General features: G+C 43.7%; 4 protein-coding genes across 8 annotated transcripts; 3 read left to right on the top strand and 1 right to left on the bottom strand.

The window, feature by feature from the left end:
• Positions 1-5,116, top strand: LOC112896884 (MADS-box transcription factor 7-like). The gene is made up of 8 exons (XM_025965006.1): positions 1-336; positions 1,519-1,597; positions 2,499-2,569; positions 3,179-3,278; positions 3,418-3,459; positions 3,536-3,577; positions 4,193-4,341; positions 4,864-5,116. The coding sequence occupies exons 1-8, from the start codon at positions 152-154 to the stop codon at positions 4,925-4,927; spliced, it is 732 nt and encodes a 243-aa protein (XP_025820791.1). The 5' UTR covers positions 1-151; the 3' UTR covers positions 4,928-5,116.
• Positions 5,117-9,343: 4,227 nt separating this feature from the next.
• On the top strand, positions 9,344-14,078 carry LOC112896355 (MADS-box transcription factor 51-like). 5 transcript variants are annotated; one of them, XM_025964295.1, is made up of 6 exons: positions 9,344-9,921; positions 10,934-11,030; positions 13,148-13,206; positions 13,302-13,389; positions 13,515-13,593; positions 13,674-14,078. In XM_025964295.1, exons 1-5 carry the CDS (start codon positions 9,647-9,649, stop codon positions 13,560-13,562), a joined length of 567 nt encoding a protein of 188 aa, XP_025820080.1. In that variant the 5' UTR covers positions 9,344-9,646; the 3' UTR covers positions 13,563-13,593; positions 13,674-14,078. The 5 variants fall into 5 exon arrangements, 3 of the variants coding, with proteins under 3 accessions (XP_025820080.1, XP_025820081.1, XP_025820082.1); XM_025964296.1 differs by having other exon boundaries at positions 13,515-13,562; XM_025964297.1 differs by lacking the exon at positions 13,148-13,206 and having other exon boundaries at positions 13,515-13,562.
• A 1,880-nt stretch (positions 14,079-15,958) lies between these two features.
• Positions 15,959-18,316, bottom strand: LOC112897974 (nuclear transport factor 2-like). Its single transcript, XM_025966382.1, has 2 exons — positions 17,892-18,316; positions 15,959-16,289 (listed from the first exon to the last, which is right to left on the bottom strand). The coding sequence occupies exons 1-2, from the start codon at positions 18,192-18,194 to the stop codon at positions 16,218-16,220; spliced, it is 375 nt and encodes a 124-aa protein (XP_025822167.1). The 5' UTR covers positions 18,195-18,316; the 3' UTR covers positions 15,959-16,217.
• Positions 18,317-19,877: 1,561 nt separating this feature from the next.
• Positions 19,878-24,287, top strand: LOC112897452 (protein NUCLEAR FUSION DEFECTIVE 4). Its single transcript, XM_025965743.1, has 3 exons — positions 19,878-20,213; positions 21,800-22,737; positions 23,346-24,287. Exons 1-3 carry the CDS (start codon positions 19,878-19,880, stop codon positions 23,857-23,859), a joined length of 1,788 nt encoding a protein of 595 aa, XP_025821528.1. The 3' UTR covers positions 23,860-24,287.
• The last annotated feature ends 211 nt before the right edge of the window (positions 24,288-24,498 follow it).

Below are 24,498 nucleotides of genomic sequence, written 5' to 3' on the forward strand. Positions count from 1 at the left end.
TATTTAATCCCCGCTCCGATCCGTCTCCTCCGCCGCTCCTCAAGCTCCCGTCTCTCGAGCATCTCTCGCTTTGCTTTGCTGCTGCTTCGGTGAGGTCGATCTGGCGGCGGCGGGGGCGGAGGGCTCGGGGGCCGCGGGGAAGGCGCCGGCCATGGGGCGGGGGCGGGTGGAGCTGAAGCGGATCGAGAACAAGATCAACCGCCAGGTCACCTTCGCCAAGCGCCGCAACGGCCTGCTCAAGAAGGCGTACGAGCTCTCCGTGCTCTGCGACGCAGAGGTCGCGCTCATCATCTTCTCCAACCGCGGCAAGCTCTATGAGTTCTGCAGCACGCAGAGGTATACACACGCACACATGTAGGCCAGGCTGGGGTGGCAAGTCTCAGCGGATCTCGCCAGATCTGCCCATGGAACGCATGCCGCTGCTGCCTGCTGGGTCGAGCATCGCGAGCAGCTTCTGCTGTTAGCTTAACCGAGCTGCATGCGCGCGTTCGATTTTGAGACGCCGGGAGTGGGAGGGATTTCGCGGTGGTGAGGTTAGCTTGCAGATACCATCGCACGCTTAGAGCTGGGTCCTCATGGCTTCTGGACACGGGATCCGGCTTAAGACCTCTTGGGTTTAGGGTTTTCTTTTCTGGCCCCTTTCCTAGATCGATCTTACTTTACTTCCTCGCCTTGGGCCCGTAAGTTTGATCCATTGGTCTTTGAAGTGCTCGTACTCGTGGTTGTCGGCTCAAATTCATGATCCAGGCATGGTTTCTGGGTAGCTCAATTACAGAAATTTCCTGCGGATCCGGTTGTCATCCACTCATCCTTATTGTTTCTTATTTCATATATATGATAGCCTGATGTAGTAACCCACGCTCCAAATTTTCATAGTCTAACAAACAGAATGGAGTCATATAGTATAGACTCATAGCTATAGAGATGCCTAACAAATCTATCGAGCTGGTCTATGAACTCAGAGGGTTTTTGAAAAGAGTAAAATGCACCTCGTGCTCTATAATATGTTGGTCACACGATTTAGCATCACAGCTAGGACCCCTTTGATGACTCAATGCAATGATCCCACATGTCACTGACATAAGTTATTGGCACTCTAAGAGAGTGGTAGAAAGTCGTTTATGATTTGAAGTAAACTTGCCCAAACACAAAAGAAGTTGCCTACACAAAACAAATAACTATCAACTCTCATGACATTATGAAGTTATACCATGTTAACTCTTTATTTTATCTTATATTAACTATGGAATGATCAGTTTAGCACTTCAACCGAACTATAGCTTCCCTAATTATGAATGACAGCAATTACATATGGCTACATACCTTGGATTTATTTAAGAAAAACTTTATTTCTCCATGCCGAGCACAACAGAAGCCATTATTAAGCAATCTCTTCCTCAGGTTCAGCAGAACAATTTTTGCCTTATTGTTATGCATTTGCACACTCTCTTTTAATGGCCTGGTTGATTTTTTTCTTCTAGGAATTAATTATATTTCTAATTTCTCATTCCCTTTCAGCATGCCAAAGACACTTGAAAAGTATCAAAAGTGCAGTTATGCAGGGCCTGAAACAGCACTGCAAAATAGAGAGAGTGAGGTAAAGTCTTACTTTCCCTAAGTTTAATTAGTTCAGACTAATGCGCAGAAGTTTGTATTCATTTGAGCAGAATTTTTAATATATATACTCATTTGCTAACAGCCTATAGAAAGAAACTTTGGAATTTATGACACTAATTGCTTTGCTTCAAAGAAGTAACAACATTTTGCAATCTAATGGTTTGGATTTTTCATATTTGAAGGATCACACAGGCTAACACAACTATTATGTATAGATTTAAAGGAGGCACCTGTCAAAGGCTATTTTAGATGATAGTATTAAACTCAAGCAAACGCAAAAAGTCCTAAATGTCATCAATAATATATAGGTGTGTGGAAATACAGATGTCGAGTTTCTCCTGATTATTCAGTGTGTACATTTTCGAACTGAACAAGCCTGATTCTGTTTCTGTTTTGTAAGACGTACTTGTGACTATCATTTAGTAACTTGGAAATACAATTATGATTCAGCACTTAAGCAGATTTTCTCGTACGAAAAAAAATATGAGCACATTTCATGTGACATATCAAATGTATGAGTGGTAGCAAAGTTTCGTCTATATATATATGTGCACAGTTCTTGACTTGACTTTATTCTGCAGCCAAAAACTCTAGCTGGTCCTATGGCCTTAAGATTCAGAATTACATATTCTTACTAACATCCTATATTGCATCATAAAGAAATCTGGCAATTAAGGGGGTACACTATCAGTGTGATAGTGCCTTGATAGAATATGCAATCAAGACAATCCTATCCCCTCTTCAATTAGACAGTAAAATAATTTTCCATTGGAAAACATGAGGCAAGCACTGCATAACGTTCTATATCTGTCTTTTCACAATTATGTCATGTTGAACAATTCATTCAGCTTATGATATTCTTTCATTTCTTTTTCATTCAGCAATTGAAAAGCAGCCGTAATGAGTACCTCAAACTGAAGGCACGTGTTGAAAACTTACAGCGAACTCAAAGGTTAGTTCTCTTTTTGTAAGTTCAGGTAATTCGTCTTTCTGTAAAACAATATAATTAAGGGAGCAATTTCTTTTGAAAATGTGCTTTGATATGGGAAAACATGCGTGAAAGGACCACATCCAGCAAATTAAATTTGCTTGTCTATGGTTATTAAACTTTTATCAGAAACCTTTCTGAGAGCATGTTTTATTTGTTCATCTCAATAAGCAAGTTGATGAGACAAATCCTCTCCAATCAAATATTATTACATTTCTCTAAAATATTCATTTTGTGGACCATACTTGTTAGCCATATGGAACACGACAGCAAATGTAATCGGTCAGATTCCGAAACTAATTACAATAATGAAGGCGAGTGATCTATAAGTAGAACCATTAAATGTTCAGCTAGTCCATGTCATCTACTACTTGAGCAACAAGAATGGAATTGTAATTAGCTGGAATGAAAATGAAAATTTCAAGTATTGTCTACTATCAAGTCAAGTTTGCAGCTATCTGTATAAGAGATACGAAAATGGTCTATTTTAGTTCAGTGCATTTCTGCAAATGATATACAGTTCCACATTTTCATATCCATTTAAAAGTCTGCATGCTTTATGGACAATCTTAGGAATTTGCTCGGCGAAGATCTTGATACATTAGACATAAAGGAGCTGGAGCACCTCGAGAAGCAGCTTGATTCATCCTTGAAGCACATAAGATCAACAAGGGTACTGAACATTCTCAAAGTATCAACAAGTGTATTTTTGTGAACTATGTGGCACCAGGCACTCTTTAATGGTATCTCAGCTCGACGCCCAGGTCTACCTCCATGTATCAAATATTCTGACCATTATGTTCCTCTTGTAGACACAGCACATGGTTGATCAACTGACAGAACTTCAGAGAAAGGTATGCTCTCAAAAATTTAACAAAATAGATTTGCCTTCCCTCAACCAGTGAATGACTTAAATTCCTCAATTTGCAGGAAAAAATGTTTTCTGAAGCAAATAAGTGTCTTCGAAGAAAAGTAAGTCGTTAAACTTGACTATTGTCGTACCATTCGAAAAATGCATTCATAGATGAACTTGATCAAATGGTTACTTATAAAAAGGATCAGAATAACAATAGAATTCAAGGCTTATGCAATATTTTATCTTTTCTCTGTGTAAGTTTTATTCGGAAACATAGAATTTAAGATTAAAGTTATTATTAGAAATTTTGATGGGGTCTGAATTTATTTCCTTTGACTAAATGCTTTCATACACTCTCATTTCTTTTGGTACTTGCTGTCTAATGTATATTTGTCTTGCAAATCTTACCTTCTGTGGTGTGCAATCATGCATAATTGAAATAAGATGCTAAAATACCAGTGTAATGTTTTCAAACTATTGATTGCACTTTACTTATTCAGGAAAAAGAACCATTAATTGATTGAAGAAATAACCTATTGTTTTCCAGTTTCCAACTTAACTTTCCGATGATGTAATTGTCTAATATATTGATGCTCCCTTATCAAAAAAAAAACCTATACTTCTCGAAGCTTGAATGGAGATACACATTATTCATCTTTACATAATAATAAACATTTATAGGGTTTAAGCAGTAAGGACGCTGACCATTATAATTGTTCTGAGATGTGCAGCTGGAGGAGAGCAATCAGGTTATCTGGCAGCAAGCGTGGGAGCACGGGGAGCCACAACCAGAAGTGCAGCATCAGCTGCAAGGCGGCAATGGATTCTTCCATCCCCTCGACGCTGCAGCTGCTCGTGGTGAACCCACCCTTCAGATAGGGTAAGCTCCTATTCCAAACCTCTCGGCTCAGTCTTGACTTTCTTCTTCTTTTGTCTTAATTATCTTAATACAGACGGTGGCTCTCCTACATAATTCGTAAAAAACACACAAGGATCTCAGTTTTGTTGCAATATTTTTATTAAATGCCTTATGGTTGGAGAGATGCATGCCCACAGAAAGGACACATCGTTTTCATAATCCGGTTTTACCCTGCTGTTTTATCCTACATACAGGATCATCAAAAGGACACCTTGTACAGTTATTTTTCTTGGTGGCAAAAAAGAACATCGTTTATCTGTCACACGACCGTGTATATTTAGCCAACGAAATCATATGACATGTCACATGTCATACCAATAGCTAGAGAATTGACGCTCTCTTTATGCTCTTTGGTCCAGCTAGATATATAATTGCTAAAACTTCAAATACAAAACTAGCATGATGAAGCACTAGTTAAGATCTCTCCAATTTGTTCTTGGAATGAAATTAAAGTTGATCCTCCAATTGTGCTATTGTTTGCAGGTACCCTTCCGAGGCACTGACTAGCTCATGCATGACCACCTTCCTGCCCCCATGGCTGCCATGAGATCACACTACTGTGTGATTCTGAAATAATAAAGATGCGGCAGAGCCGCCCATCGCGCTGCCATATGTTGTGCTTCGAGTGATAGATTCCACTTTAAGATTCTTGCGTGGCTTGTATGTGTGTAACATTTGTGATGAGCTTGTTGGAGATTATCCATTTGATTCTCGAATAATGTATTGGGCATTATAATATTGTGACTGCTTTGCCTCCAATGTACTGTTGTAGCGGGTGTGTGAACGTTGTGTGTGGGCTTGTAGCTGCACCATATTTATGTTGTAATCGTGACGACCTTTTGCCTAAATAACCAATGTTTATAGAATTTGCTGCACTTTAGCTACGTTGTATTGTGATGCTTTGTCATATTGGAAAGTCATCCTTGTTGGAAAAAAATGGTAGAAAGTAATGCATGAAAAGAGATAACATTCTTGCATGTTCTTATAAAAAAAAACTATGATAATCTGGAATATTGGATCTAGGTATTGAAATCTCATTTTCTCTATATGCTCTATTCAGTGGAGACTGGTGAACACAAAGGTCAGGTGGATGGATCCAAGTATTTTGTTGTTTGGTCTGTTCAGTGGTGAACCACGCACTAGCGAAGCAGCGATGCATGTTTTGTTTACACTAAACACTCTACATTCGCTCATTTTTATCTAGCATTTTTTTACTTTTCATGGTTTGCTGCTATATTTTGCTTAACCTTCTGTTGTGGAGAGTTTCGAGATGCTCTCGAGGGCAGCTGAAGATGAAACTTCCTTTCCCAGCCTGACCTGTCCAATTCGGCCCTGTTCTGCAGCCCATCCGTGTCGGCGCAAATAGCCCATAAAACTTCCGTGTGTCTGTGGGCTGGGTCTGAGGAGAGTTTTCTTGGGCCCTCCCGCAGTGGTGGGTGGGATTGAGGAGCTGACGACGGACGGGCCGCGGCAGAGGCGTGGACATTCTTGGCAGACCAACACCGGAGCGAGAGCGGAGCGGCCGCCGAAATCCACCACCGGAGGCCGGAGCGCACCGCGCCGCCGGCGCCGAGGAGCTGTCCTCCTCTTAGGCACATGCCGTTGCTCTTCCGTCGAGCTCGAGCACGCTCTTCTGTGCTCTCTGTTGTGTACTTGTGTTGCGACCTACTTCACCTATAAACAGCGCTCGAACGCTGGTGGGTAGCACTCCGCCGAGCGGACCTACCACCGAGCTAGAAGCACGTTCGCCCTCTACAGCATCTACATCTAACCGCTACAACATCTAGAGATTATTTGGGAGGATTTTTAACGGCTTTGGCTTTATCTTTTCCGCAAATCGACACTATAGTGTCAAATTGTTTTGGAAGCTGGAGTAAAAATAAAATGGAAGCCAAATAAAACTCTTTTTTAACTTCACCGGTAAAGCTATTTTGTGGTAGCGTACCAAATGGCCCTACAGTTAGGCAATAGCAATGTGTAGCTAATCCGCTAACGATTTGAAAATTGTTGCAAGCAACCAAAAGGCTGGATTTTTCAGCTAGCAGCAGCATACGAAGTTAAGTCCTGTTAGGATACCTTGGGCTAAACTTTAGCCTAAGAGCTAAAGATTAGCCCCTCAAATGGAGGACTAAAGTTGAGAGTTTTTGTTGTTTGGTTCCAAGATCTAAAGTTTAGATCGGGATGTTGAACCTTTTGCTCCTAATTATGGTGGGTAGGTAAGGAGAGAGGGGTGGGTGGGAGAGTAGGGTGTATTTTTTACCCACCTCTAACGAGATTTAAATTTTAGACATGTATTTTTAGTCCACCGAATTTTTAGACCATGGAACCAATCAGACCCGGCAGAAGTCTAGAGGCTGACTATCCTTTCTGGCACCTCTTTGAAATTTCTCGACGCTACTAGCGTACTTCAAGTACTCCTACGCTGATCTCAATGTGGCGTCTTTAATTTCCTTCGCGACCTTATCGTGAAGCCATGCCACGGTGTCACAGTCATCGCTACAAATGCCAAATTGTTGGGGTATCCAAGAGGAAGACAAAAAACATGTGACAGATACTGTAGTACTGGCAGGACTGATCCTGCCAGGCCCAGAGTCCAAGGGCCAAAGGAAGGCTGGGAGAATTATCGCACGTGGGCATAAGAAACGCAACGGGGACCAATTGAGACCTCCTGCCACTACAGCCAGCCTTATCCACCTGGCCATTGGACAGTGTAAAGGCTGCCTCCAGGACCGCGCCCAACCAACTGGGGCAACCGGGCAAATAGGAACGTGACAACTCCTTGCCTCTCTTCACAAGTTACCTTTTACAGAACTGTCTCCGTGCTAACTTATTTTTTACTCAAGTCCCTAAGTCATATAATATAAGACACATTTATGTTCCTTTTGTTGATAAAAATAATTAAATATATTCCTTAATGTTTAAACTAAACGTGGTTACGCCTTATATATCGGAACAGATGGAGTAAATCCTAATTACATAAATATTCTCATATCTCATCTTTATTTTTATGGTCCGGGAGGGTTTTGGTTTCTATTTTTGGTTCATTTTAGATACTCCCTCCATCCTAAAATATAATGTATCGAAGGGTTCAAAATTTTTACCTAAATATTAGGCATCCTACGGTGTTTTGAAAACTAATATATTTCCAGCCTGCCATAAAATCAGCAAAATAATAACCAAATAAGATATTAAATAGGGGTATATGCGTTATTTTTTATTTCCTTAATCTATTATGAAAATGGTAGGATGCCCTATGTTAAAAGACAGATGAAGTATATGGCTTTTATGAGTTGTTTTTTACAGTGTGGAAGCTGTTTTTCCTTTTATTTGATGCCGTCGAAGTTGTTTTGGTAGAATAGCTGAAGCCATTTTGATGCATACTGTTTAAAACCAAAGTTACTATGAAATAAGTGCTCCAAACAGGATTTCCTTTTAACTGACATTTAGTCTCAGAATTTGGATACTATGCCATACAGATTAATTCGATGTTAGTGGTATCAGAAAAAAAAACTTTTATATGATGTCTATTTTCATGGTTCAATGTATGAGATATTAACAGTACTTCCAAATGTAACGCCAAAGACCATGTTGGGTTACAGACTACAGTAGAGAACATGGAGTGATAAATACTAGCTAATAAGGAGATGTGACATGAGCATATATCTGAAATAAAATGGTTCTGCCACCCATTGAAATGCCTAACATGTGCTAGATAGAGGTTAATAGCGGACCTATGCATGTGAAATCCTATTGTGAATTACTAGCACAATGAGGGAAAGGTGATACGTCCTTTTAATCAAATACGTGCCTGAGCACGTTCGTTTAAAAAAAAGGAAGAGTGACACCGAACTCTAGGTCGGATTTTGGTCTGCATATACGTGAGTATGTAGGTAGCACAAGATGTTCAGTGAAGAAAACTACAAGTAGAGTAGTAAAATCCACAGTAGAATGCAAAACAAGCCGATTCAACGATAGTTCACCCATTTTTTGAACCAAGTCGAACAACCGTGCATTCACACAGCCCAAGGCCTGGTGCTACGTGGCCTGCAATATGAGCATCTATCGGAGAAGCAAACAGGCCATTCACCAATAGCTAGTATTGCTCTAGCATGACTCCAAAAATATCATGTACCCTAATACTCCCTCCATTCAAAGATGTTGGCCATTCATAAATTTTGTTATACACTTAGATATACATTATATTTAGATATATAGCAAGTACTATGAATTTCAAAAGGCTAAAACATCAAGTTTGAAACGGAGCAAGTTTCAACAATAGCTATGATTGTCATGGCACTGTGCAATATAGTCACCCAAAAGATTTTGCTAAGAATCCATATATTTTGTAAACTTGGTGCCATAACTTTCAGAAAAATTTAGATCTTATTTGGTTAGTCGGGACTAAACTTTAGTCCTGTCATATCTAATATTTGGACATCAATTAAGAGTATTAAATATAACTTAATTACAAAATCCATTGCATAAATGGAGGCTAATTCGCGAGACGATTCCATTAAGCTTAATTACTCCATGATTTGGCAGTGTTGTGCTACAGTAAACATGTGCTAGTGATGGATTAATTAGTTTAATAGATTCTTCTCGTGAATTAATCTCCGTTTATGCAATTAATTTTACGGTTACCTCATATTTAATGTCTCTAAATGACATCCAAATATCCGATGCGATCCAAATTTAAAAATTAGTACCAGCCGTTGCTCAAAATCAGCTATGGCTTGCTGCAGTGAAGTTGCTGCCATTCCAGCATTCACGGTCAAGACGACGAACACTAGTGCAGCAATTTCTGGCGCACTCTAGTCACTACTACCAACAGTCTACAACAGTCTACAGTGGCGGACATGCAACCTTCCAATGCCGTTTCGAAACGCGTCCTCGCGCGGAGCTCCTCCGCTTTCCGGGGTAGGGGACACTGACAGCCGGGCAGGGGCAGGATGGGCACCGTATCCTTTACCCATGACCCATCAGTCGAGCTCGAGCAGGAGATGGAGATGTGGAGCAGTGGAGGAGGCGACATGGAGCCCACCCTCCTGCTGGTTGTTGCCTGCCATCCACAACTTTCGCAGGAATGCATCGCCCCTAGCTCGCTCGCTCGCCTCGATCCCCAAGACCAAGATTTGTTCCGATCCTCTCTTTATATCCTTCCGACCTGCTGCCTCCGTCCGGTTCATCCATCCCAGCAGTGAAGTGCCAGTGAGCTCTCCTGTTCATTGCGAGGTTGGTATTGTCTTGGCGCTGTTGGGCGAAACGAATGGTGCGGGAGGAGGCTATGGCCGCGAGGAGGGCGGAGCTTCAGCTGCTGCAGCATCTGGAGGAGGAGGAGGAGAGCAAGGGGAAGAGGAAGCGCGGCCGGGTGGAGCTGCGGCGGATCGAGGACCGGACCAGCCGGCAGGTGCGCTTCTCGAAGCGCCGGACCGGGCTGTTCAAGAAGGCCTACGAGCTCTCCGTGCTCTGCGACGCCCAGGTCGCGCTCATCGTCTTCTCCCCCGCCGGCCGCCTCTACGAGTTCGCCTCCTCCACCTCCAGGTGACGATGATTTGCTTCAGGCCTCTCACGCGTAATCAACCATGGTGCTGGTGCGGTTAACAATCTGCTGTTCCTGTTGGCTCTTGCTTGCGTTTTTTTTCCTTTCTAAATCAACCCATGCTCTCCTGGCTTCTTCTTCGATCGCTTCCCGGCCTTGTCTTTGCTTGAACTGATCGATTCGTCTAGAAATCTCGCGCGCGTTCCCGCTGCCGCTAGAGCAAGCTGGATCTGTGCAGGACGCAGCTGATTTACGCGTCGTGAACTGTGCAAAGGAGCACGCTAGAATGATCTACAGGTAGCAAGAAGAATGAACTCATAAATGCCAGCACTAGGAAGCCAAGCCGCGAATTAACAGACCATGCTGGCCTTTAGCTTCATCATGGGATATGGCCGGTAAACCCTGATGAGAGACAAGCATGCTTAAGTTTTCGCACTGGGCTAGCTTGTCAATTGTTTGCATTTGTATTTTGGGATTCCACCATGCTGTTCTAAGACTGCTGTAAATGTCGCTTGTCCAATATTTTGGGATTCCACCTTGCTGTTCTTAGACTTACTGATAAATATCATATATGCTGCAGCAGATACTGTTAATGGTTAACATATAATTTGTTAACTGACTTGTGCTAGTTCGAAAACATGCATAAAATATATGCGCAAATGCAAATCAAGGCATTGTAACTGTGCCCTGCAACTGTTCAACACAACAGTTAACCAAAACTAACGCAACATATAGAGCTTTTTCGTGATGAAACCGGATTTATGTAGTTTTGGTGGTGATCTTGTTAATTAATTTGAAGTAATTGTAGGTCATGTTCTTTTGTGCAGTGAACATTAATTATACACATATATACATTCATGAGGGTGAGATTATCCTTTTGTGCACAAGATTGTGCATTAATTAGTTTATGGAGTTTCTTGCTAATTAGCAAGCTATTTTCTCTATGTGTCTACGGTGTACCCGCTTCTCCATTCTGAGTTAAACTTTAAGCTTTTTATGCGTTCTTCCTTGCAGCGTTGAAGAAATTTTTGGTCGATACTGGGACCTTGCCAACACAATAAATGATCTCAATATTGAAGCAAGAGACTCAACGGTTGACTGCAATATACAGGTCAAGCATAAATAGTTGACAAAATCTACTCGGTTACAAACAATAAAGCTAACTTTTGCTTATGATAAAGGTGCTGTCTGTTACTAACTGAATGCATTACCTTGATTTTTTTTGTGCTTACATATATGCCCCACCCACCTCCAATGGTTGCATGCAGACAAACTTTTACAATTAAACTTTGATCAGAAAGCGCACAAAATTATTAATACTTTTCACGTCAAAAAGATTTAATAGGTTCCTCATGACTAATAATATTATTTTCAATAAATTGAAAAAAAGGAAATTGCTTAAAAATAATGGTCAAAGGCATGTGTTGGAAGCTGTGCCAATTATTACTAAGACACAAGTAAAAAGAGAAGGGGGGCAGTAAGAAATGTCCAAAAAGGTTTAGAAACTCATCAACTCTGCTGGAGATCATTAGATGATCATATATCTAGCATTAAGTAATATATCTTCAAAATACATGTTGTCTAACAACTTTGGTCTACTTTTTTCAATTTTAACTCTCTTTAACTGCATCATTTTATCTACCTCCTGAATTCTTGTGCCCAACTCTCAAACAAGTATTGCCAACTGAAGAGTCTAAGTATCTTGGATTTCAAAATTTCTATAGAGGATATAAGGAAAAGGTTTGAAATTCACCACTTTTAAATTACCAAAAAGGTAACATTTCAGGATTATCAACAACAATATTTTGGTGAGTTTTCATTCTGTTTCTTTTTGGTAGCTAACTGCCATTATATTGATAGAGTTACTTAGGATGCTTGTGATTTGCCTGCATCTTGAAGAAAATAAGATAACATCACATAGAATTGTACATTGAACTACTTATGCAGTTTTTATTACTAATGAGATTGTGAGCAGGTTGGGTATAAAAGAATTGTACTGTTAACAAAAGAGGTTACGTATGGCTGAAATATTTTTCTTGAATTTCAAATTTCTGTAAACTATCATTATTGTTTAAGCCAAATCTTCAAATCAACTTAGGCCTTAAAATATTGTGGTAAATTTAATGGGAAGTCACATTCAAAAGCTTGGCGAAATCTTTGCAGTGAGGGTTTTAAATGGGTTTATGCTAGATGAATTATTGTTAAAGATACGATCCTAATGACTCATTAGATCAGCAAAATTTGAATTGAAAGGTGTTTGCACCTTTTCTTTTGCGAAAGTGGTGCATCTACTTGTCATATCATCAGAATGAAATGTTTAATGGTACGGTATGGTTAGCAAGAAGCAGGATAAACTAAAAAAAATCGAGGTCAAGATTCTGATATAATCTAGCGCAGAGTGATTTACATTTTCACCATAAAGATAGATCTCCCATTGTGGCCCAAAGCATCTAATTATTAAAACGACATAGGTTCTACTAATCTACTTGTTTGTGCTAGGCTGCTAGCGAAGATATAACAAGTCTAAACTTTACATCAACTTAAAGTTACGCGAGTCCATATTGTTCGTCAATCTAAAGCGGAACGTATTGCTGTGGACTTTTATCAGTCTCCTTTTCAAGTTATGCAGACTTAAATCTCAACCTAACTGTTCTCATTTCCTTTTTTCTGGACCTAAAACAATCCAACACGATATTAACCAGATGTAAAATAAAAGGAAAGAAAATATTCACATCTAAGTCCTTCGGGGAAATCATATCTCATGTTACCTTCCAAGTTGCAACGATGCTTCTAGCTAGCCAGATAAACTTTCCTAGCCGGCCTGTTTTGTATATATATAGATAATAGATCTTGTGAACTTCGTGTGTAAGCTCATATGGGCTGAATTTCTTCCACAACCATGATCATATAATTCTGAAAATAAAATCGTCATGTATTGCTCTGGATTTATTCCATGCACGCATACCATCTGCAGTGGCTGCAGACTATCAGTATAGAACGCACCACCAGTACCAATTTATGCAAATCTTCACATTCTGTTCTAGCTAATGAAAGGCAATTGTGGATACGGCTTTTTAGTATCAGATTCTTTTCAGACTTAGTATTTAATTTGCATATTGTTTATTTTATTATGTAAAGAATGTAAGTTTTCTAATTGTATTTTCTTTGAGTTCCCTCTGTATACGCTAACTATCTGTATGTTTTGTGCATTCCCTCCTGGTTGTTCAGAAGGAGCAGCAGTCATCTGTCGGCTCTTTACCTGATCAACTGAATATCATTGCTCAATGGTACACATTTAGTTGATGAACAATATTCGGTTCTAGCTCATTGAAGACCTTCAATGTTGTGTTAATCGCTATCTAATTGGTTCTGTAAATTTCAGGGCAATGGAAGCAGATGCGGACGAGATGAGCATGACCCAGATAAGCAACTTGGAGGAAACAGTAACCGACGCTCTGGCAGCTATCAGGGTCATAATGCACAATTGATATTTCTTCTAATAGAACTGCATGAACTTGACCTGCATCACGATCGTGCAACGTTCATATGCCGCACACGGTAGATTTCTGAGATCATCTTAATTTGGTAATTGCAGAATAAACTGAGGATGAAGGTGGTTGGGTTGCCCCAACCCTATGTTTAGGTATGAAACTAGTTTGTGCAGCAGGAAAAAGGTATAATCTTTTCAACAAACCTTACCATCAAAGCTCTCAGCACTAAAGTACTAACCCCGATTGTTGTGTTTTTTTATAAGGATTTTTGATAAGAAGAAGGCCTCTGAATACGAAAGGAGGGACCATGCAGTGGACTCCTATCTGGAGAAAGAGCAGTGCGCAACTGGAAATGGGAGCCGCATACGGCATACAGTATATTTCCCAGCTTCAAGCCTGCAGACATATATGCCGAGAAACAGGTTAAGCTGGGGCCCTATAGTCGTGATCAGCAACTGTCAACTTAGGAAACTAGTTTCCCTTGAACATGGTCCTGAATCTGTCAAACACTTCCAGCATGTTGCGTGTTGATACTTTCACTGCAGTTGCACACGCACAGCAAGCGTTTAACTTTCTGACTGTGTGTGTGCTTGCATAGAACGTGGAAAAGATGATGATTTACGTGTAAGAACCCACTCTACGAAAAAGTAGTGTTTTGTTGATTGAAAGAATCAGACAACATTTCCATTTGGCCATTTGGGTGGGTGTTGTGAAGCTACAAGGTATTGTGGAGACTCATTTATTCCTGCACCTGTTGTTTTATTGCCTGAAGTCATGTCCGTTATTTATTGAGTGAATTCCCTCAATGCCATTGGAAATTATAGCACTCCCCTCATTGCCATTCAAATTATTCGGTTCCCTTCACTGCCATTGTTTTAAATTTCATCTTCCTTGGTTGCCACTCCCGTCAATGGCTGTTAAGTGGCTTCTCACTGACTAGACGGGCCCACAATCTGCACAGCTACCTCCACTGTTATCAATGGTTAAACTGTTCTGAATGGCAAGATGGCTCCACTGCTGGCCTGCCTTATCTCCTACCAAATCGAGCTACCAGAGGGAGTTGCCGTGAGAAAAGATCGCTAGGGATGGAGCTCAAACGCGTAGGATTGGAGCAGAGCAAGGCAGGGCGCGGGGCGGAGCGCCTGCTGGCATACACGCGGAGCCGAGCGCCGCCTAGGCACGGCTGGCCAGCACCACTGCACGCGCATTGGGCGAGCGTCGCCTGGCCGCAGACAGCCCCTGCACGTGTGGAGTGAGCGTCGCCTGGGCGCGGCTGTCGAGTATGCACGCGAGGCGATGGCCCGCACGCTCGTGGGGTGAGCCACCGGAGGGAGTTGCCGTAGGCAGTCGCGAGAAGAAATCGCCGGGGGAGGAGCTCGAGCATGGAGGATTGGAGTGAGTCTGGGCGTGGGGGGGCGGAGCGCCGCCGACACGCGCGGGCCGAACGCCACCGGGGCGCAGATGGCCAACACGCGCGCGGCGGCGCGGGGCGAGCGTTGCCTCGCCGCGGCTGGCCCACGCGCGTGGAGCGCCGCCGGGACGCGCCTGGCGAGCATGCGCACGAGGCGAGAGCGGCCGGCCCGCACACGCCAGCACGGTCCAGCGAGAATGGCCGGAGCGAGCGTTGCTCTGGCGGTCAGTGAGCACGGCCGAGCGAGCGTGGCCTTCGGGAGGAAGACAGCACCGATGATGGCTTCTTCAGATATGGACAAGTCAATATTGAACTATGTAAATAATAGTGCTAAAATTCACTCCATTCTATTTGGAGGGGCATAATCGTATTTCCCTATCAAGATAACTGACGAAATGGCAACCAAGGGAATGGAAATTTGAAAAGGTGGCAACGAGGGAAATGCTATAATTTCCAATGGTATTAAGGGAATTCACTCTTATTTATTTAATACGTTGATCTAGAATGAGAGGAGCCTGGTGGGTGATCTGGAATGAGTGTAGAAATCCACCGTGGGCCGCCGGGTGGCCGGCTCGGCCTCGCCGTCTTCCCTCCTCTGGGCTATGATTACTGGGCCCTCGTCGCCGCCTGGTGCCTGCTTTTGGCCCATGAATGAGAGGAATCTGTTTAACATTGCAAACGCAGTAGTATCTCCGTGCCGAATTTCCAGTCGCGTTCTGTCACTCCCAAATTCACCGAGCCAGGCCACCACTATCAATCAGTACGCCGCGGGTACAGGCACAGAAGAAAAAACTTTTTGCTGCTGTTTCATCTCGATTTCGTACCCGAAACTTCTTTGAATTTAGTTTTTATTGGTTCCAGGCGTACAGGAAGAAAAAAATTGCACCAGGGCAGCAATCAAGTTGGCAAAACAGAGTACCAATGTTTTTCAACAGAATTATCTCAGTACGAAACTCTGCCAAGTACGTACTTCTAGGAATCAAGCGAAAGGGACTGTTCTGTTTAGGCAACACAATTAATGTTCCAGGAATCCTGCTAATCACAAACTTTCATGCAGGACACTAGAACGTCACCTAGCAAACTTTCATGCAGGACACTAGAACGTCACCAGGATAATTAGTGTGCCTAAAATGAATATCAACCAGGACAAACCGGAGATCCCTCACATGAATAGATCTGGACCGTTTTCATTCACAATCCACAGAGAAGCGGTGTCCACGCAACCAGAGTACATGATCCAAAATAAGAAATTATCCAACAAGCATATCAAGTCTAGCAATTTTCTTGCAATAAACAACAGCAGCCAACAAACGGGCAGGAGTAGCAGCATCATTCATATCCATCAATTCAACATGAAACCCTTAATCACTTCGCTTCCAGCAACTCTTGACCGTCTTTAACCATAGTTCAGGCGGAACATGTCATTCTGCACGTAGAAGGAATTTCCAGCCGGCATCAAATGGAATGCCTACAGAAAGAATTGAAACATAGCAACGTCAATTTTGCTTTCTGGAAAGGGTACGTAAAAAAAATGACTGCAATCAAGAGGAGTCAACCAAGACATGCACCCTGTATATTTAAAAAATGCACCACAAGCATATTAGAGTTTTGCAAACAATCAATTGGTTCAAAGGGGGTGCTATGAAAATCAATAAAACTTTAGATAAGCATCTGAATTAACTCTCAATGGAATCACCACATTGCACTTTCAAACAAATACCTAAATCAAATTCAAGACCAAAATATACAAGCTGCATGCCAGAATCGTATTATCATTGAGAACTTAGCTATAGGAAGTAGGGCAAGTTAAAAGTTGTGCATTGCTTCCAACATAAGATCGAAAGATACAAGTTCTTAGAACTAAGCTTTAGAAGCTGTTACTTCAAATAAAGTGTGTGTGTGTGTGTGTGTGTTCTTATAAAAAAAAAGTATGTGTGTGTGTTTGTGAGGTAATAAACTGCACATTTGCAGTCTGAGCTTATACAGAAGACATCATAGACATGTTGTGCAAGCTGCTCCTAAAGTCATAAACTTGACATTAAAATATACAGATTAGCGTGCCATTTGGTTCCAGTTACTGCACAACTTGAAACACAAAAACATGTAAAATGCAGGTATATTTCACACCTGCAAGATGGGTCGATATCTAAAAATTTGACATTAAATTTGTTCATGGTTCAGAGGCAACTAAACAGCTTCAAGAGATAATCCCCCAAAACACAAGGTCTACATTTTTCTAGGAAATACGTACCATGGATACAAACACAAAAATAAAGTGCATTCTAAAAGGATTCATGAAGTGTTTATGAAACTTAACACAAAACAGAGCAACAAATTTGATCAACTGGAATCTTTGAACCGTGCAAAATTGAATAGTGCTGAGCATGACACATGCCTGTACCTCTAGCATTAACCAGCAGTGTTGCAAAAATATCGCCAAAACAAATCACTTTGCCATGTCACCAAAACCAGCGACTTTGCCATGTAACCAAAACCAATAACTTCGCTATGTAACCAAAACCAATGACTACTATCTAGCAAAAATTTCAAAAAGTGTGCTAAAGCTGTACATATGAAAATAGCCTAAGGCAATAAACAAGGAGCATAAATATATACAATAGACACAGCAGCATAGCTAAAGATCGAATTGAAGCACAACTGAAAGGATTAACCAAGGATAACCAAACAGGTACATGTAGTGTAGATCTAAACGACACAGATAACCTCGCAGTACTACAGGACCAACAGTCAGCAGCTAATCAAATGTTTCAATACGGAAATCGACTTGGATCAATGAATACTAAATAGAGAATAGTGAGAGACCAACCCATCACAACAGTAAGCACAGATCAAGCAAGCAATCCAAAAATAATAAGCAAACCGAGGTCCTTCTATTGAGTACCATGAGATTGGGACCAACCCAAGCCAGGAACTACACGAATGACCACAGATCAGATCAGATCAGCTGAAAGGTCAGGGCGGACTACGCGGAAGGCTTACTCCTACGCGGTGAGTGCGAATGAGAGAGGCAAGGAGGAACCGGATCGAGGCGGTGCGGGGGGTTGCAGACCTGGGAGAACTTCATGGGGTGCTCCTCGGGGGCGGTGCGTATGGAGCCGGAGACGAAGACGAGCATGCCTCCCTGGGGCCCCGACGGCTGGCAGTCGACGGTGATGATCTGGTGCTCGCAGTGCTGGAAGGGGAGCGAGCCGAGCTTGCCGGCGATGGCGGCCGGGCCCTGGAGTTTCTGGCCCTCGAAGGTGAGCATGGAGGTGTCCTGGTACAGCGACACCAGCGCGGCGCGGTTGGTGTCGAACGTCCGGTAGTAGTGCTCCACGAAGGCCTTGGCCACCGCGTCCGGGTCCATCGCCATGCCTCGCCTCGCCGAGCGCGCCTAGGGTTTCGAGCTCTGTCTGGGTGGGGGGAGAGAGAGAGAGGAGGCGTCGCGGCGTGATGAGGAAGGAGAGGAGCGGCGCAGGGGGAGAGGATCGTGAGGTGAAGGCGTGATGTGCTGGGGAATTTGGCCCTTGGGTGGGGCCGTGGGTCGGCGGGGTTCGCGTGGAAAGAACGCGACGCTGTCTGGACTGAGCCTGGGCTGGAAGTGTGGTCCGGGCGGAGGGGAGAGATGGGCTGGAAGTTGCTCGTTGCTCATGGGCTCCATCTTCTCGTGTCAGTTTTTCCTCCGCCGCGCATGACGAGGAGTACAAATGCAGCCCGGCCCACACACACACTAAGCACATTGATTTAGGATATTTACTTTATCCATTCTAAACTATTGGTCGTTTTGACATTTTTAAATATATTATTTGTATCATATACCTAGGCATAATGTATAACAAAACCAATATATCTTGAAATGGAGGGAGCGCAGGATACAAATCAGACGGAGGTACAAATTCGAAACGCGTTTAGGTGGACAATGCATGATTGGTAAGTGTAGAGTGCACTCCTCCCTTTGGTTCCCTTCAAATAACATTTCAATGCGAACGCATGATGCATTCTCTCTTGAGAAAGTCTGCCCTCTCTTCACACCGCTACCACAAAATGTCAAAAGACACGGCGGCACGTACCATCAGCGGATGCAAATACGATCGGTGCAGAGAATCCGACACGTACATTGCAGTACTCTTGTTTTGTCCCTCAAAGAAGTACTATACCAATCGGGATTTGGGAAGTGGCATCGGGCCCGCCACCGAGGACGGTAAGCGACAGGAGCATGCACGGCAGGTAGGGGCGCCGCTGAAGACGCAAACGACACAGAGCCAGTGAACAGCCACCATCCTACGCCTACTCGAGCTGTCCAACTCCAGCGGAGCGTGTGAGCTACCCAGACCGGCGTTGGGATCGCTCAGCTAGCTCGCCGTCGTCGCCCATGCGGCAAGCCGGCACGGCGGCGCCTGACACCAAACACACTCGCTCGGCATCTTCCCCCCGGCCGCGACACGTCTCGGCGGTCGCGCAGGCCATCGTGTGGTCGCGTCACGCGGCCTCGCCGACCGCCACGGCACGCAGCGAAAGCCCCGGGTCCCCCGCCACCACCGCTTTCGTGGGTGGCCTGTGCCGCGCGCACCCGGAGCAGCGTGCGCTCTTGTAGGCTTGCAGCCGTGCGCCGGAGAAAAAGGGCCCCGCGTTTGTCGCCTCGCCGCCTCCTCCTCCTCTCGTCTCGCGGCGGTCTCGCCGGGTCTCCATCGCCGATCCCCAACCCGGCCACCCCGACCGCCCAACTCGCGAGGAAAGGAAAAGGGACGGGGAGCGAGCTCAAATCCCCAGATTTTCGCTCCCCTCCGGGTCCCGTCATTTTGGACGCGGGGCACTGGGACAACGCACGCTTGTCGCCAACCAACAACAAGGGGCCACGGCGACCGCTGCCGGAGCCGCACGCCAATCCGGGCGCGCCCGCTGATATCCCGATCCCGGCCTCTGGCTCGCGCGCCGCCGCCCGCTCGGTTGGGCGCCGCCGCTCCGGTCTGAATCGGCGCGCGTTGTTCGGCGTCCGGGTTCCTGGTTTCGATTGGGAGCTCGCGGTCCGGAGGAGGAGGAGGAGGGCGGGGGCGCAATGGTGGAGGTGGGGAGCCGGGTGCAGGGGTTCCTGCGGAACCGGTGGCTGGTGTTCGTGGCGGCGATGTGGATGCAGTCCTGCGCGGGGGTGGGGTACCTCTTCGGCAGCCTCTCGCCGGTGATCAAGAGCTCGCTGGGGTACAACCAGCGCCAGGTGGCCGGGCTCGGCGTCGCCAAGGACCTCGGCGACAGCGTCGGCTTCCTCGCGGGGACGCTCTGCGCGCTGCTCCCGCTCTGGGCCGCGCTCCTCGTCGGCGCCGCACAGAACCTCGTCGGCTACGGATGGGTCTGGCTCGCCGTCACGCGCCGGGTCCCCGTGCCACCGCTCTGGGCGGTGAGATCCCAACGCCTCTTCTTCTGATCACTGAAGCTTTTTTTTTGTTTCACCTTACCAATTACGACGGGCGGACGCATTGGTTGGTTGCGTGGTCTCGATCACCTGTCCTCTACCAGGCGCTAAACTTCCTTACAATTTCTTGCTCGTGACTGTTGTTGGTTGAAGCGTGCACGATGTTTAGTTGGAATTCGTGTTGAATTTTTGGGTTCTATAATAAGTGCTGGCGTCGTTGAAGTTTCAGAGTCTCGTCCGATGTTTTTGATAGGGTTCTGCTGTTTCTGCTACGGTCGAATTTTCTAAGATTACCGTACGGAAACCAACCATATATGCCGCCTGTCAAAGGATCTTGTTGCTTCATGTAGCACATGGTTTCTGTTACTGAAATCTTGGTATTAGCGTCCAGACCATTGTTAGCAATATGAAATACTACATGTCTACATGCAGCATGCCCGCCCTCCTGGATGGAGAGTTGCACTTGGACTCTTTCACTTTGAAAATGACAGCTAGTTTCTTGTTTTGTGGATAGCATTGCAGCTGAACTTCAACCTTAACTGTTACGTGTTCATCTAAAGCACAGCGTACAGTTACAGTGGAAATGAATACTCTTAGCCTCCTTTGGAGCTCATTTGTTATTCTTATTGTAAATTTCGCTTTGAACTCGGACAATAGCCCACGCCTACATCCTGTGGCCCTTTGTAACTCCAACCCATCTGGTCTTTTCTTCTATAAATTCAGACGCAGAAGTTTTTGTGTTCGCAGAAAAGGAAATGAATACTCTTATAATTCTGAACTTCTTGAAGTTTCATTGGAACAATTTTGCATACGACCTGTTGAATATGGTTAATCATCATCCAAGGTGTACTTCTCTTGTCAACGTGGTGGCTTTCCTGCTTTCCATGCGCCTTTAGCTGTAACTCATTATCTAATGCCCTGGAAACACTATGACATCTGCGTAAATCATTCAGTGATTTAACTGCGATATCTTATTAAAATCCCTTAATGTACAATCAAGAACCTCAGCATTGATTATTATCTGTATATTAAATACAGTTGCAGCAGGCTACCTTGATTTCTTTTGTTGGTAAAAAATATATATGAAATGGCATCTGCTTAACCAGAATTTTCTGTCACTAGCATGCACATGCAATGCATCTGCATAATCAGTTAGTAGCAAACTGGTGGCTGGTCTACTTGCTATTGGTGATCTTTGCCAGCTGGTGTCTAATCCAAGCTCTCATAGTTTTGAGTCTCAATGGCTAGATATGAGGTGTTTAATAGTTGATTTTCTGAGATTTTATCCTGTGATCTCTCACAAATAACAAGATAAACATAAGCAAAAAAGTAATTATAAGAAACCAAGTGTTTTTTTACCAGAGCCTACGTGGTTTATATTAAGATAACATCCAATTGCTATGGTACATTTTGGTTCAGGATCCCATGTTCCTATTCAGCTATTGGTATTCAAAACCATGGATCTTTTCATAATTTCCACATGTGTAAAATGGAATTTTTGTTACCCTTTTATATACTTCGAATTGCTTTCATGTCGGTTGTCATACTAAAAGTTTATCATCCTTCCCCAGATGTGTATTCTAATCTTCATTGGTAACAATGGTGAGACATACTTCAACACTGCTGCACTCGTCTCGTGTGTTCAGAACTTCCCCAAGAGCCGTGGACCAATTGTTGGTATCCTCAAGGGATTCGCTGGGTTAAGTGGTGCAATTCTGACACAGATCTATGCAATGATACACTCGCCTGATGATGCTGCACTGATCTTCATGGTTGCCGTTGGCCCAACAATGGTAGTTATAGCTTTAATGTTCATTGTAAGACCAGTTGGAGGCCACAGGCAAGTACGGCCTTCTGATGGCACAAGTTTCACATTTGTATACAGTGTCTGCTTGCTCTTGGCCGCTTATCTGATGGGCGTCATGCTACTTGAAGACCTTGTCGACCTAAGCCAGTCAATGATTGCCTTGTTGACCATCATTCTAATCATCTTTTTATTAGTTCCAATAGTCATCCCAGTGCTACTCAGCTTCTTTTCAGATGACGATGAGACTTTGTATGCACTATTACTGCCATCACCTCGGAAAGAAGAACCAAGTGCATCAACATCTTCTGAGGAGCAACAGGAGGTTATACTCAGTGAGTTGGAGGATGAAAAGCCAAGGGATGTTGATCTTCTTTCAGCCTCAGAGAGGCAAAAAAGGATTGCAGCATTGCAGGCAAGGCTATTTCAGGCAGCTGCTGTTGGTGCAGTGAGGGTTAAGAGGAGGAGAGGTCCACGACGAGGTGAAGATTTCACACTGATGCAAGCGCTCATCAAGGCAGATTTTTGGCTTCTATTTTTCTCCCTTTTGTTGGGCTCCGGATCCGGTCTCACTGTGATTGATAATCTTGGGCAAATGAGCCAGTCATTGGGTTACAAGGAAACCCACATTTTTGTGTCGATGATTAGCATTTGGAACTTCCTTGGGCGCATTGGTGGTGGTTACTTCTCAGAGATTATTGTCAAGTAAGATTCTTATGCCTCTTTGCTGAGATAGAAAGTACTTCATCTGCTGTCTTATTAAGTATTTGTTTAGTTCATATCAAGAGCATTCTCCAGTTATGAATTGAATAATATTCAAGTGACTTTTGGCATCTTCACCTTCCAATCTTCCATGTTGACCTATGTTTTTTTTCCAAACTATACCAAGTGTTTGAGTGTTTGTTCTTGCCATAATTTTATTCTCTTGCCTGGAATAGATTTTCAGACTGGTACCAGGAGACCTTATTACTAAGGATAACAAAAATCATCCAGCCAAATGCAAGTAGATAAGAAGAGGGAATTAAAACATAGATAGGTGCTGGAGCTAACAAACTGGCCAGAAGTGACCATAGTAAGCTAGTATCCTAAACAGATATGAATATATGATCATTTTTACATTTACATTCCCATGTGTACTAAACTTGCAATACCTACATTGTTTGTTTCAGCAATCATGAATAATAACATCTGTTATGTATTAATGAAAATCTTGACACCGATTGATCAACTACTAATTCCAAATCAAGGATGCATCTTATTCATTTTAACTCTTTTCTTCTCTGATCCTTTTGCGTTCCTTCACCTGTTTTCAGAGATTATGCGTATCCAAGAGCAATTGCATTAGCTATAGCTCAAGTTTTGATGGCAATTGGGCACTTCAACTTTGCAATGGCTTGGCCTGGGACAATGTACATCGGCACACTGCTTGTCGGAATTGGCTATGGCGCTCACTGGGCCATTGTGCCAGCCGCTGCCTCTGAACTGTTTGGGGTGAAATACTTTGGAGCACTGTACAATTTCCTCACTGTTGCAAATCCAGCAGGCTCCCTGGTATTCTCTGGGATTATTGCCAGCGGCATCTATGACTCTGAAGCTGCAAAGCAGGCTCAGCAGCGCCACAACTCCACATTGTTGGCAATGCCTGCCAGAGTGGTTACCATGATATCTGAAGCTGCTCCATCACTGAAGTGCGAGGGTGCCATCTGTTTCTTCCTCTCGTCCCTGATCATGTCCGGGTTCTGCATCATTGCTGTTGTTTTGAGCTTGATCCTGGTCTACCGGACAAAGATTGTATACACAAATCTATACGGGAAGCCGCGTACTTGAAAGATCAATTCTTAAGGGCTAGAGGGCACGATATAGTTTCAGAGTTTTGAATTCAGGCTGTGGTACCCCGGCATGCCTGTACAGGTTTGGTGTTGTCCTTCAACTTGTTCTGGACCACGTTCTTTGGAGAGCAGAACTGGAGCTTTGCGTTCATTAGAAAGTGCTCAAGTGCTGCCGATGAGCCTGGAACTCTTTGGAGTGGCAGAAGCTGCTCCCAAGCAGCATTCAAGTTAGTGGCTGCAGATGGTAGCATGGGTGGTGCCGGGTACGAGTACGGCATCGTGAAAGTGTATGAAAGTTAATGGTGGAATTGTGCCTTTTGCTCGAGTTTTGCTGTATTTAGTTGGAAAATATTGTATACACGTGTAATAAGCTGGAGATCTTATCTATGTTTCCTTACACAGGGAATGACATATTCTTTCTTATTAGTTAAAAAAACTCGTAATATAGAAACATGTACATAATCAGGAAAATTGTATGAATGAATCGTGCCCCCCTGGTTTCTCTGAGCTATTTGATTCAGATGATGCGCTGTGCATGATGTTATGTTTAATGCACACCAAGATTGGTATAATTTCCACTCGAAAAAAGATTGTATATTCTAAGTTAGTTATAGAAAAAAAATCATGTTTGCACCTT

This window comes from Panicum hallii, chromosome 6 (assembly GCF_002211085.1).
Source record: "Panicum hallii strain FIL2 chromosome 6, PHallii_v3.1, whole genome shotgun sequence".
NCBI classification, from domain to species: domain Eukaryota; kingdom Viridiplantae; phylum Streptophyta; class Magnoliopsida; order Poales; family Poaceae; genus Panicum; species Panicum hallii.

Excerpts from the sequence above, each read along its gene's own strand:
- LOC112896355 (XM_025964295.1), top strand. The coding sequence starts at position 9,647 with ATGGTGCGGGAGGAGGCTATGGCCGCGAGGAGGGCGGAGCTTCAGCTG. Across the intron at positions 13,207-13,301 it reads CTGAATATCATTGCTCAATG|GGCAATGGAAGCAGATGCGG; the intron begins GTACACATTTAG and ends TGTAAATTTCAG. Across the intron at positions 13,390-13,514 it reads ACGCTCTGGCAGCTATCAGG|AATAAACTGAGGATGAAGGT; the intron begins GTCATAATGCAC and ends TGGTAATTGCAG.
- LOC112896884 (XM_025965006.1), top strand. The coding sequence starts at position 152 with ATGGGGCGGGGGCGGGTGGAGCTGAAGCGGATCGAGAACAAGATCAAC. Across the intron at positions 2,570-3,178 it reads AACTTACAGCGAACTCAAAG|GAATTTGCTCGGCGAAGATC; the intron begins GTTAGTTCTCTT and ends GGACAATCTTAG. Across the intron at positions 3,578-4,192 it reads ATAAGTGTCTTCGAAGAAAA|CTGGAGGAGAGCAATCAGGT; the intron begins GTAAGTCGTTAA and ends TGAGATGTGCAG.
- LOC112897452 (XM_025965743.1), top strand. The coding sequence starts at position 19,878 with ATGGTGGAGGTGGGGAGCCGGGTGCAGGGGTTCCTGCGGAACCGGTGG. Across the intron at positions 20,214-21,799 it reads CCGTGCCACCGCTCTGGGCG|ATGTGTATTCTAATCTTCAT; the intron begins GTGAGATCCCAA and ends ATCCTTCCCCAG. Across the intron at positions 22,738-23,345 it reads TTCTCAGAGATTATTGTCAA|AGATTATGCGTATCCAAGAG; the intron begins GTAAGATTCTTA and ends ACCTGTTTTCAG.
- LOC112897974 (XM_025966382.1), bottom strand. The coding sequence starts at position 18,194 with ATGGCGATGGACCCGGACGCGGTGGCCAAGGCCTTCGTGGAGCACTAC. Across the intron at positions 16,290-17,891 it reads ACCCCATGAAGTTCTCCCAG|GCATTCCATTTGATGCCGGC; the intron begins GTCTGCAACCCC and ends TTCTTTCTGTAG.